Raw genomic sequence first — 12,751 nt, 5'->3', positions numbered from 1 at the left:
AGACATGTATTTACTATGACCTTCATCAGGACTCAACTGCACCGCACGCAGAAACACTTAGAGCTGGGGTTAAGGAACACACACACGCATGTGCGTTTGCACAACACACACAGAGATGCATGCAAACACCATACACACACACTGAAGGATATTTCCTTGGCCCTCTGTGTGTCTCCCAGTTCAGAGTGGATGTGTCCTAGCAGGTCCAGGGTAAGGAGGTTGTCAGGCTCCACCTCTAGTGCTCGCTGACAGAACCTCCCCGCCATCTCAAACTCCAAACTGTCCATACACTCCTCAGTCTGAAACACAACACAGGACAGATGTTAGTGTGAAGCGTGTGTGGAAAACTCCAAACTTTCCGCACACTCCTGACTCCATCTGAAACAGGAGAAAGAGAGAGTATGTCTGGAGTGTGTGTGTGTGTCTGTGTTCTACCTTCTCCAATAGTTGTTCTACAGTATATTTCTTAGCAGTTTTTTTCTTGGCTTTCTCCTGCATCTTCAGCTTCATTCTATCTTGAGGTGACAGACCTGCCAGTCCAGAGCCTGTTGCAACACAGTCCCTATTGTTAACAATAGCCTACATAAGTCTGCCTACAGTTACTGTAGCTAGCTAGCAAGTTAGATCGCTAGGTTGTTTTTTCCAGAGCGGACTAGCGAGCTACAGTGCCTTCAGAAAGTATTCACACCCCTCGACTTTATCCACATTTTGTTGTGTTACAGCCGGAATAGAACATTTATTAAATTGCAATTTTTTTGTCATTGGCCTACACACAATACCCCCATAATGTCAAAGTGGAATGATGTTTTTGAAAATATAAAATGAAAAGCTGAAAAGTCTTGAGTCAATAAGTATTCAACCCCTTTGTTATGACAGGCCTAAAGTTCAGGAGTAAAAATGTCCTTAAGTCACATAAAAAGTTGCATGGACTCACTCTGTGACCAATAATAGTGTTTAACATGATTTTTGAATGACTACCTCATCCCTGTGCCCCACACATACAATTATCTGTAAGGTAATTTAGTCGAGCAGTGAAAATCAAACACAGATTCAACCACAAAGACTAGGGAGGTTTTCCAATGCCTCGCAAAGAAGGGCACCTATTGGTAGAAGGGTAAAACAAAAAGCAGACATTGAATATCCCTTTGAGCATGGTGAAGTTATTAATTACACTTTGGATGGTGTATCGATACACCCAGTCACTACAAAGATACAGGTGTCCTTCCTAACTCAGTTGCTGTAGAGGAAGGAAACCGCCCGGGGATTTCACATTGAGGCCAATGGAGGCTTTAAAACGGTTTTACTGGGTTTAATAGTGGTGGCTGCATCATGTTATGGGTATGCTTGTAGTTGTTAAGGACTGGTGAGTTTTTAGGATAAAAAATAAACAAAGGAGCTAAGCACAGGCAAAGTCCTGAAGGAAAACCTGGTTCAGAATGCTATCCACCAGACACCGGGAGATGAATTCACCTTTCAGCAGGACAATAACCCAAAAGATTAGGACAAATCTACACTGGGGTTGCTTACCAAGAAGACAGTGGCCAAGTTACAGTTTTGACTTAAATCTACTTGAAAATCTATGGCAAGACCTGCAAAAGGTTGTCTAGCAAAGATGAATAACCATTTTGGCAGAACATGACTATTTTTTTTAAAGAATAATGGGCAAATGTTGCACAATCCAGGTGTGGAAACCGCTTAGAGACTTACCCAGAAAGACTCACAGCTGTAATCACTGACAAATGTTTTCACTTTGTCAATATGGGTTATCTCTGGGTAGTAAGTTGGTGGTCTGTTGACATCCCTCTAGTGGTGTGGGGGCTGTGCTTTGGCAAAGTCGTGGGGTTATATCCTGCCTGGTTGGCCTTGTCCGGTGGTATCGTCGGAAGGGGCCACAGTGTCCCCTGACCCCCCGCTGTCTTAGCCTCCAGTATCTATGCTGCAATAGTCTATGTGCCGGGGGCACATGGTGTCCTGTGTGAATTTAAGTATGCTCCCTTTAATTCTCTCTCTCCCTCTCCTCCGGAGTACCTGAGCCTTAGGACCATGCCTCAGCACTACCTGGCCTGATGACTCCTGGCTGTCCCCAGTCCACATGGTCGTGCTGCTGCTCCAGTTTCAACTGTTCTGCCTGTGGCTATCGAGCCCTGACCTGTTCACCGGACGTGCGACTGTACCTTGTCCCGGACCTGCTGTTTTCGACTCAGTCTCTACCACACCTGCTGTCTCAACCTCTGAATGTTCGGCTACGAAAAGCCAACTGACATTTATTCCTGAGGTACTGACTTGTGGTCTACAACCACTGTGATTATTATTTGACTTTACTGGCCAAGTACTCTAATAATCTCCACCCGGCACAACCAGAAGAGGACTGGCCACCCCTCAGAGCCTGGTTCCTCTCTCGGGTATCTTCCTAGGTTCCTGCCTTTCTAGGGAGTTTTTCCAAGCCACCGTGCTTCTACATCTGCATTGTTTGCGGTTTGGGGTTTAAGTATAAGCACTTAGAGACAACTGCTGATGTAAACTGGGCTTTAAATACATTTGATTTGGTATTGTGTTTAATAAAATATTTAATCAATTTTGAATTCCAGCTGTAAGACAACAAAATATGAAATAAGTCAACCGGTATGAATACTTTCTGAAGGCACTGTAGCTATCACACATGATATCACACAGGGACAACAACACTAGTTGTCCTTTATAGCGATCTAGCTAACGCGTTAGCTACGTCACATACCTCCGTTAGAGCACCGATCTTTCCTCTTGGCTTTGCTCTTCTTTTTGCCCTTGGGTTGGCCTCCCATTACAATAAGAACGATTTGTAATCAACTTCTATCATTTATGTTAGAATCACTGTAAAAATATGTGGATAAATTAGTCCACACGTAGGGTATAAGTGCACATGCTCAGTACTGTTAACCCAGCAGCTAGGAGCATGATAGTGGACAAACAGTTCCAGTCCCAATGAATGACAGTACATGCTGACCAGACCGGACACGTCGCGTGCACGAGCGTCGCAAAATAAATGTAGAAAACCATGTTATTCAATTATTGCGCCAACGAGCGTCTGCGATGCCAAGGGCTAAAATAGAAGTAATTCCTATTTCTGACTTTGATCACGCTGAAAGTCATCTCCTCATTGGTTTATAGAAGCAGGTACCCACTTGCCATCTCCTCATTGGTTATACCCACGTGGGGGATTGAAAGACGAACTTCGTTGCCGGTTGTCGTGGTAATACTATGAAAGTTTAGATGGATCACCATATAAGTTCAAAAATGAAAAAGCCTGGAAGGAGGAGAGATGACTAGAAACGATTCGGTTGGCCGTTTTATGTGTGGATTAATTGTCGGAGTAGAGGTCCTTGTGCATTTCAGGTAAAATAACAACTCAATGTTTATATCCCAGGACAAATGAGCTAGCAACAGCAAGCTAGCTAAATAGGACAAATGAACGTTAGCTAGCAAGTGCAAGCTAGCTAGCTAAATTGCCATACATGTTTAATGCTTTTCGACCTGTCCCCAAATTAATGTCATTGGTTCAGAGTTTGTTTTGATATTCTAACCTGCGTTTGGTGTGGGGGGGCAAAATACATTTATGCACGATAGCGCACGATGACGCACGCGCGCAGCCGGTTTGGGTTCCGTGTAAATCGCTGTTTGAGAATGCCAAAGGCAATCGATTTGATGTTGCGTTTTCTTGTGTCTCATTTATTATATACAACCTGAATTAGTTGAGCCTTTGATCAAATGCCATTGATAAAGTATTGAACCAAACGTCACTGAGATAATGTAGACAGAAAATAGGCGGGAAAGATATGACGTTGATAATTGACAGTCTGAACTCATCAATGGGCTACCAAGCTGGAGCCCATACCTCAAGAACATTCTGGATTTGGACCAATCCACAGTTACGAGCGTTTTCGTCACTCAATACACATTTCCAAACAGCTGTTGTAAATAAACGAATGACATACTGCTAGCTAGTCTTTGATACCGGCAACAAGCATATATTTTTTCAAGATTTTACTACTTTCGATATCCATTACAGGCGTTTGCCTCCTAACAATTGACTAAACGAAAGTTACCGGCATTCAGACCTGAATTTAAACTGCCACCGCCTCAGCGCTCTTTGGAACATCAAAACGTGATGCATTTAACGTTAGCTAGCTAACGTAGCAAATTGGTACTAACGAGTTAACGTTAGCAGGCTACTAGTAGCAAGGTAACGTTACGACTTGGACCAAGGGGAATTGAGCAGTTAGCTAACAGTCTGACTCCCTAACTTATTGTTAGCAATCTGGACAGCTGACCAGGCAGCTAACTAGTTTACGCCCGCTGCTTTGCTGGAGAAGTCGGCCCACGCAAAGATAGCCGAGCAGACGCGCCCACTTAACATTAGCTAGGTAGCTAACTAACGTTGATGCGCCTATCTCCCGCCTGTCCGCTGGTCAGACCGGGGAGATTGCCCTGTCACGGAGCTTCGTTGTGGCCGATGACACCGGCCCCCTTTTCCGAGGGAAGCAAAGCACCAGTTCCTGGAAAGTCGAAGAGTAAACCACAACGCTAGCTAAGGTTAGCTATCCTACTCCAACCCGAACGGGACCGTGGCTGTGTGCGTAGTGACAGCTCTGTATTTGATTGTAGTTAACTATCCAGCTAACCGTTTGCCAGGGCTGTTGGACCAGTGTTATAGAGCGATGGGGGAGTTAAATAAAGAGGTTGTGGATCTAGTTTGGAAAAGACCAGGCAGTAACGGGGTGTCTGCTTCACTCTTCCGGAGATGGACCCAAGGTAAGCTACCTCTCACCTCTGCTTCGCTTCATTCTGGCGCACCCCCCTTTAACCTGAACACAATCTTAGACATTGTCAGTGTTGAAGCAGGTAGTGGTGGGGCAATATAAGTGGCTCTGATGTGATTCCTGTGTTTCAGGGTTGGTCTTCAGTGAGACAGAACACACAGCACTGGAGCAGTTTGAAGGAGGACCCTGTGCTGTCATTGCTCCTGTACAGGTATGGACCAGTCCCCAGACCAGACAGTGCATAACCTTACACACAAACATGAGTTAGGTGGCCCAGCCTATGAGCAGGTAGAGGGTGTTGGTGTCTGTTACCAGAATGATGATATCAGGACAGGCACACATCTTCTTAGCACTTTCCGGAAGTCACCTGACAGGCACTCAGCTGAGAAGCCTTCTCTACTACTGTTTATTATAGTACTATATGGTGCTTTCAGAGAGTGTCTTTGTAAACATCTGTTCTTAGACAGAGCGGATAGGATTGATGAGGATGGCAGGTTGCGTTTTTGATCCTATAGAGATGGGTTACAGCTTATAGAATATTTCCTGATTGTGTGTTTCCTGCAGGCCTTCCTTCTGAAGAACATCTTGTTTAACAGAGAGAGTTCTAACTGGAGACACATCACAGGTAACCTTGACCTCTATCCCTAACCCAACGTTTCCCGAACTCAGTCCTCGGGACCCCAAGGGGTGCACATTTTGTTTTTTGCCCTAACACTACACAGCTGATTCAAATGATTAAAGCTTGATGATTAGTTGATTATTTGAATCGCCTGTGTAGTGTTTGGGGAAAAAAACAAAACATGTACCCCTTGGGGTACCGAGGACAGAGTTTGGGAAACCTAGCCCTGACTGACCCTGTTTAACTGAAAAAGTTGTAACTGGAGGTAACCCTAACTTCTGACCCCAAACTGACCCTGTTAAACAGAGAGCGCTACAAATGGAGATGCATCATAACTGTGTTTATATATAAACGCAGCAAAAAAATAAACGTCCTCTCACTGTCAACTGCGTTTATTTTCAGCAAAATTAACATGTGTAAATATTTGTATGAACATAAGATTCAACAACTGAGACATAAACTGAACAAGTTCCACAGACATGTGACTAACAGAAATGGAATAATAATAATAATGTGTCCCTGAAGAAAGGGGGGTCAAAAGTACGTCAGTATCTGGTGTGGCCACCAGCTGCATTAAGTACTGCAGTGCATCTCCTCCTCATGGACTGCACCAGATTTGCCAGTTCTTGCTGTGAGATGTTACCCCACTCTTCCACCAAGGCACCTGCAAGTTCCCAGACATTTCTGGGGGTAATGGCCCTAGCCCTCACCCTCCGATCCAACAGGTCCCAGATGTGCTCAATGGGATTGAGATCCGGGCTTTTCGCTTGCCATGGCAGAACACTGACATTCTTGTCTTGCAGGAAGTCACTCACAGAACGAGCAGTATGGCTGGTGGCATTGTCATGCTGGAGGGTCATGTCAGGATGAGCCTGCAGGAAGGGTACCACATGAGGGAGGAGGATGTCTTCCCTGTAACGCACAGCATTGAGACTGAGCTTGTTGTCATTTCAGGCAGTCTGATGATGCTGTGACACACCGCCCCAGACCATGACGGACCCTCCACCTCCAAATCTATCCCGCTCCAGAGTACAGGCCTCGGTGTAACGCTCATTCCTTCGACGATAAACGCAAATCCGACCACCCCTGGTGAGAGAACCCCAACTCGTCAGTGAAGAGCACTTTTTGCCAGTCCTGTCTTGTCCAGCGATGGTGGGTTTGTGCCCATAGGCAATGTTGTTGCCGATGAGGACTTGCTTTACAACAGGCCTACAAGCCCTCAGTCCAGCCATTCTCAGCCTATTGCGGACAGTCTGAACACTGATGGAGGGATTGTGCATTCCTGGTGTAACTTGGGCAGTTGTTGTTGCCATCCTGTACCTGTCCTGCAGGTGTGATGTTCGGATGTACCGATCCTGTGCAGGCGTTGTTACACGTGGACTGCCACTGCGAGGATGATCAGCTGTCAAACTGTCTTAGGCGTCTCACAGTACGGACATTTCAATTTATTGCCCTGGCCACATCTGGAGTCCTCATGCCTCCTTGCAGCATGCCTGAGGCACATTCATGCAGATGAGCAGGGACCCTGGGCATCTTTCTTTTGGTGATTTTTTTCAGAGTCAGTAGAAAGGCCTCTTTAGTGTCCTAAGTTGTCATAACTGTGACCTTAATTGCCTACCGTCTGTAAGCTGTTAGTGACTTAATGACCGTTCCACAGGTGCATGTTCATTAATTGTTTATGGTTCATTGAACAAGCATGGGAAACAGTGTTTAAACTCTTTACAATGAAGATCTGTGAAGTGATTTGGATTTTTATGAATTATCTTTAAAAGACAGGGTCCTGAAAAAGCAAAAAAAGAAACGTCCCTGAGTTTATATGGAATCCTAGCCTATATCTTCAGACAGCACCTTGGCAATGAATTATTCTGATTGTATGTGTTCCTTGTAGAGGAGGAGCAGAAAGCGGCCCTGTGTTCTACTCTGGCTGAGATCCTGGAACAGGCCTGCTCTACTTCCTCCTACTGCCTGGTGACCTGGGCCAAAGGACAGTGCCCCCACACTACCACTCATACACCCCTCACAGGGGGTCCAGAGACCAGCCAGACCCCGCAAGACCAGCAACCAAGTGAGTCCCACTACTCATCAATCCACTAATACCCATGTAATATGAATAACTGCATTGCTGTAGTGAGATGGTATTAATCATCGCATATGATAGTGGGTAGACCACATAGTGAGTAGTATTGCAGTTACTGTTAATCTAGAATAATGACGTGTTGTGTTCTGTCAACGTTACCTAAGTTGTTTCACTAGAACGTGTGTGTGTTTGCATCTCTGTGTGTCTATTGTGTGTAGCTGCTTTGGCTGATGAGGATCTTGGCTTTGAGCGGTTTCACAGCATCCTCCAGTAAGTAACTCTACTGACTGTGACTCGTCTCTCTATTGGCCATGACTTCCATGGAGATGAAAGGACCACTGCATTGCAGGAAAATCAGGAACGCTAGTGTGTGTCTCCGTCTGTCTGGGATTGGCTGAGCCTGTGTGTGTGACTGGAGTTTCTCGATAATGATTTACAACCTGCTGACTCGGCACACACACTCCTCACTAATTTCTTAAGGAGACACACACACAATCTTTGATTTTCTGCCAGAGGAGCATCAGATTGCCATCTGGCCCATTGCGTAATAATACAACACTGTCAGCATGAACTACTGCACTGTCAGCATGAACTACTGCACTGTCAGCATGAACTACTGCACTGTCAGCATGAACTACTGCACTGTCAGCATGAACTACTGCACTGTCAGCATGAACTACTGCACAGTCATAGCAGTGTGACAGTAAATGACTGCTATACAATAATGTTTCAGTAACTGTTCAGTAGTTGTATGGTTATTATACCTACATTAACCTGAATCCCCCCCCTAAATGAGTGCAATGTCATTAGAGGTGCTCTTGGTGACTTCTAGCCCCTGACCTTTGACCTCTAATCTCTACAGGAAGCGTATTGTGAAGTCATTATCAGAGCTTAGAGAGGAGGTGGTGTCTCTCTGCGAAACCTGGAAAGGGCGCTGTGGAGTCCTGCTCTTCCTCTACTCTGTCATCCTCACCAAGGTAAGGCTCTGCGTGCGTGTGTTTGTATGTATGCGTATTACTCTGCACTCTGTGTGCATGCATGTAACCACTTTTCTCTTTCTGTCTCTACAGGGGATAGTTAACATCAGGAATGAGATTGAAGATACTGCAGAGCCTCTCGTAGATCCAGTCTATGGCCACGGCAGGTACGACCCCTGATCCCTCACTTTATTGAATATTTATCAGCTACGTGTCTTTTGACGACTTGAGCTAAGTAATGTTCCAAAAGGCTTAAGCCATTACTTTTCTTTCTCTCTGCAGTCAGAGTCTGGTTAACCTGTTAGTGACGGGTCATGCTGTCTCTAATGTGTGGGATGGAGACAGGGAGTGCTCTGGCATGAGTAAGTACTCCACACACGCTGACACCTTAAAAAAAACCTTTTTTGTCATTTAGCAGACGATCTAATCCAGAGCGATTTACAGTATTGAGTGCATACATTTTTATACTTTATTTTCATACTGGTCCGCTGTGGGAATCGAACCCACAACCCTGGCGTTGCAAGCGCCATGCTCTACCAAACGGGGGACACACACACAGCGGATTACATTATCTTAGTGCAAAGTGTTGTGCAATAAGCCTCATTTTTCTTTTCTTCAATGAGCGTTAGGTGACTATTTATTGCTCAGTTTAGTGAAGGTGTTTTCGAAGATGTTGTCGTTTCCTGGTGACTGTGATCCCACAGCTGAACACTAGATGGCAGTGATCAGTCACACTTTCTTTGGGTCAACATACACACAAAGAGACCAAAGAAGCTGTTTCATTTAAGAAAGAAGCTGTTTCATGTTTTTTTGGTCTAAGCTAGGCCTCTTTCTCTCGTCTCCCTCTCTTTCCCTCCCTCCCTCAGAGCTCCATGGTATCCACAACCAGGCATCCGTGGGCTTCCTCACTCTCATGGAGTCACTACGCTACTGCAAGGTACGAAAATACACACATTCCTTCAGGCTTGTTATGTCCAAACCATAGTGGTGAGTTTGTTCTTGTTCACTAGTCACGAATGATTGCGGGGGGAGAGATTCAAACATTCTGTGAGAGAATCAGCACCATAAATAAACACATTGTCATACACACTCCCTCTCTCACACATACTGCCACTTCTTGTCTGTGACTGACTACAGTAGATTAGGAACTACAGTAGATTAGTAGAATAGCTGAGTATGTCTGGGTAGATGAGTTAGACCTGGGTACATTGGTATGTTCATGCTATAAACCTGCACATTGAACAACCATTGTATTAGCAACAATATGACAGTCTTCTCTTACTGTACATATTCTATTACGACATCAGATTGTATTCCCTGATCATTCCTTCTGTTAGTTGAAATGGCATCAGAAAGCCTTTATTCTGTAAAACTAACCTGGTCTGGGATCAGACAGTTAAGTCAGTCTGGAATATCAATCAGAACTGCTTTGCTCTAGTTTTGGTATGTATGCGTGTTTCAGGTGGGTGCATTCCTGAAGTCTCCTAAGTTCCCTATATGGATCCTTGGCAGTGAGACTCATCTCTCAGTGTTCTTCGCCAAGGTAAGAATCACACACACTTAACCTGGGCCCTGTGTGTCTGTGTGTAATATAAGCCAGTCTCTCTTCCAGCAGCAGGTCAGAAAAAGCAGAAATAGGAATGTGTGCTTTAACAGATTTAATACTGCACAGTTCACACAGAGAGAGAGAGAGACGGGAAGTGAGAGGAGGTATTAGAAAAGATAGGACGGCAGTAGTATGGTCTTATATGGCTAGTTGCTGTTGTTTTTTGGCGTTGTCTTGAAACCTTGTGATCAGCTGCAACTGGGAAAATCAGCATGTAAAATATCTGACATGCCAAGCAGCACAAAACACACACACACACACACACCAGTGTTTTGGGCGAAGCAGTGTTTCTGTAACACAGCTGATGTGGGGATTGAGAAATGACAGCATGTTCACAACATTTATTAATTGTTACAAATGGACTCTTAAAGCTGGACTCCTTAATGGTGAAACTTCCCTGTCTGTTTGTAATATTACAACAACAAAAACACTTTCTCTCCCCCCCCCCCCCCCCCCCCCCCAGTCATCAGTGCACGCGCGACAGCAGTGCACAATATGCAGTGGTGATTTTTAGCATGTAAATCTTGGTGGGGCAGAAACAAGTGGGATGCATGCCATCAAAGCCACTACACTAAACAAATACATTACCGTAATTGCACAAACGGTGCCCACAAACTGTTAGTGCCTACATAAAGCTGTCCCAACATCTTACCACTGATACAACTGGCTATCAGTGGAGCCTTGTCTGGCAGCAAAACAGTTCATTCAACTTCATTTACAAGGCATATAAACTATGGCATAAGGGGACGACAAGCGTATAAGAGACAATCAGTAATTTCGATTAAGACATTAATGAGCGAGCTCGGACAGACGTAGTCAATATAACTATTTATTTAGCACTTTTGAAATCTACAGCGACAGAATTCAGAACATGGGCCATTCTTAGTGTTCTCCCTGTACACCAAGTCAGAACCGTATGTTAAATAAAGGTGTCATATAAGCACACAATGAAAGCTCTTAGAATATTCGATGAATGAATACATTTCTCAAAAACAGGTTATAGGCTACATGTGAACCACCAAGTCAGAACAGTAGGTGAAATTAAGATGGGTAAATAGACCAAATTATTAGGGTGATGCACATGGGCTACTAATGTCTTACACACAACATACACTTAGTATTACTTTCTTAGCTACAGTATAAATATTTCCCTGGCATATTACATTTATGCAGCAACATACAATACATGTTTGGACTCACCTTGCTGTGCTCACTTGAACAGGAAGTTTTTATGTCATCAAAGTCTGGTGTTGTTTGGATTTATGGTGCTTTCAAAACAACTGGGAACTCTGGGCACCGTTTGTGACGGTGACCAATGATCTGACGTCATTGATCTTCAGGTCGTAGCTCTAGAAAGAGGCCGTATTTACAATTCCGAGTTGGATGACCGTTCAAAGCGTATTTTCCCAGTCGGAGTTTGTTTATTCCCGACTTCCCAGTTGTCTTGAACTCACGGAAGTCAAGTTTTTATAGTTCCGAGTTAACAGTTTTGAGCGTGGCACAAATCATGCTTCATTGACAGCATGGCCGATGTTGAATGTTTATCATTTTAAATTTGGAAAATAGCCTCTTAATCCCAGATTTGGGACCACACAGCAATTCCATTGAATAGCAGGCTAGTGCTTTCTTTGCAATGCTTGCAGTTAGCCACTGTCATTGATTCCTTCCAAACCACTTGTTGAATTTGCGATTTCCAACTTGTGTAATGTTTATGGCCGATGAGTACCGATACGTTTTTATCCATAATTTCTCTTCATAAATTTTCTTCATATGACAAGGATTAAAAATGATTCCCCAGTAGATTGTCGACTTGATTCATGATGATGACTGCTAGATAAGATTGTGAAAGTATGATTTTGGCATGATCAATCCAAGCTACTGTAGATATAACCTGATTTGTCTTCATTTTATGTGGCCAATGTCCTTGAGCGTTCTTCGATTGGCACTTCTAATGTACTGTAACTCTATGGCAGCCCCCAAGGGGCTAGAATGTTTTAGCTCTACCCTTAGACTTGGCGGTGCGTAGTGTCCCCATGAGTGACAGAACACTCATGGGGACACAATATATATATTTTAACATTGTTGGCAAACTGTGACGCGTATTAATGCCAAAATAACATGCAAAACAGGCAAGTTTTGCTCTGAATGACAGGTCGCAACCAACAATATGTAATGCTTTTTTTTTACCATGCTGCGTGGCAACAAAAACAATAGGTTAAATAAAACGTCAGACGGTGCTGAGCATTTGATTTGACTGCTGGCGGGCAAGGAGAGCCCAAGCTCCGCTAAAACCATTGACAACTACTTGACGTTTTCGAGGGGTTGTTTAAATGAATGTTATAACTATGTGGTTTTAATATCATCACCTTGAAGAGCATAGTCAGAACTACAGAGTTCAGATTACTCCACATTTAGCTCTGATAGTTTTACTGCATGCTTTCAGTAAACATCAATTAATCATGTACTTCAGGGTAGCCTTTCCATTTGGCATGTAGCTGGCTAGCTAAGCTTCATCAGAGATTTAGGCTTTTGGAAAGAGCTTGACATTGGCATGTCCTCGTCCTGGTAAAGTCGTCAGTCACACTACTGTAATCAACACTAATAGATGGCAAGCAAATTAAACAATATTTGGATATAGCCATCTAGTTTATCCCCTGAAAGTTAGCTTGTTAACTA

The 12,751-nt window shown here is 44.1% G+C and overlaps 1 protein-coding gene across 1 annotated transcript in view; it reads left to right on the top strand.

The window, feature by feature from the left end:
* Positions 1-3,909: 3,909 nt before the first annotated feature.
* LOC120048485 (ubiquitin carboxyl-terminal hydrolase MINDY-3-like) overlaps positions 3,910-12,751 on the top strand; it is a 51,711-nt gene continuing 42,869 nt past the window's right edge. Inside the window, exons 1-10 of the mRNA XM_038994489.1 lie at positions 3,910-4,788; positions 4,928-5,007; positions 5,361-5,421; positions 7,304-7,480; positions 7,711-7,762; positions 8,355-8,469; positions 8,563-8,636; positions 8,752-8,831; positions 9,336-9,406; positions 9,932-10,012. Of these exons, the coding sequence (XP_038850417.1) occupies positions 4,695-4,788; positions 4,928-5,007; positions 5,361-5,421; positions 7,304-7,480; positions 7,711-7,762; positions 8,355-8,469; positions 8,563-8,636; positions 8,752-8,831; positions 9,336-9,406; positions 9,932-10,012 (885 nt within the window). The 5' untranslated portion in view covers positions 3,910-4,694. The remainder of the gene's footprint in view (positions 4,789-4,927; positions 5,008-5,360; positions 5,422-7,303; positions 7,481-7,710; positions 7,763-8,354; positions 8,470-8,562; positions 8,637-8,751; positions 8,832-9,335; positions 9,407-9,931; positions 10,013-12,751) is intronic.

The sequence above is a fragment of the Salvelinus namaycush genome, chromosome 5, assembly GCF_016432855.1.
Source record: "Salvelinus namaycush isolate Seneca chromosome 5, SaNama_1.0, whole genome shotgun sequence".
Taxonomy (NCBI): Eukaryota; Metazoa; Chordata; class Actinopteri; order Salmoniformes; family Salmonidae; genus Salvelinus; species Salvelinus namaycush.
Note: the sequence above shows the minus strand (reverse complement) of the source record. Positions and strands in the feature narration are given on the sequence as shown.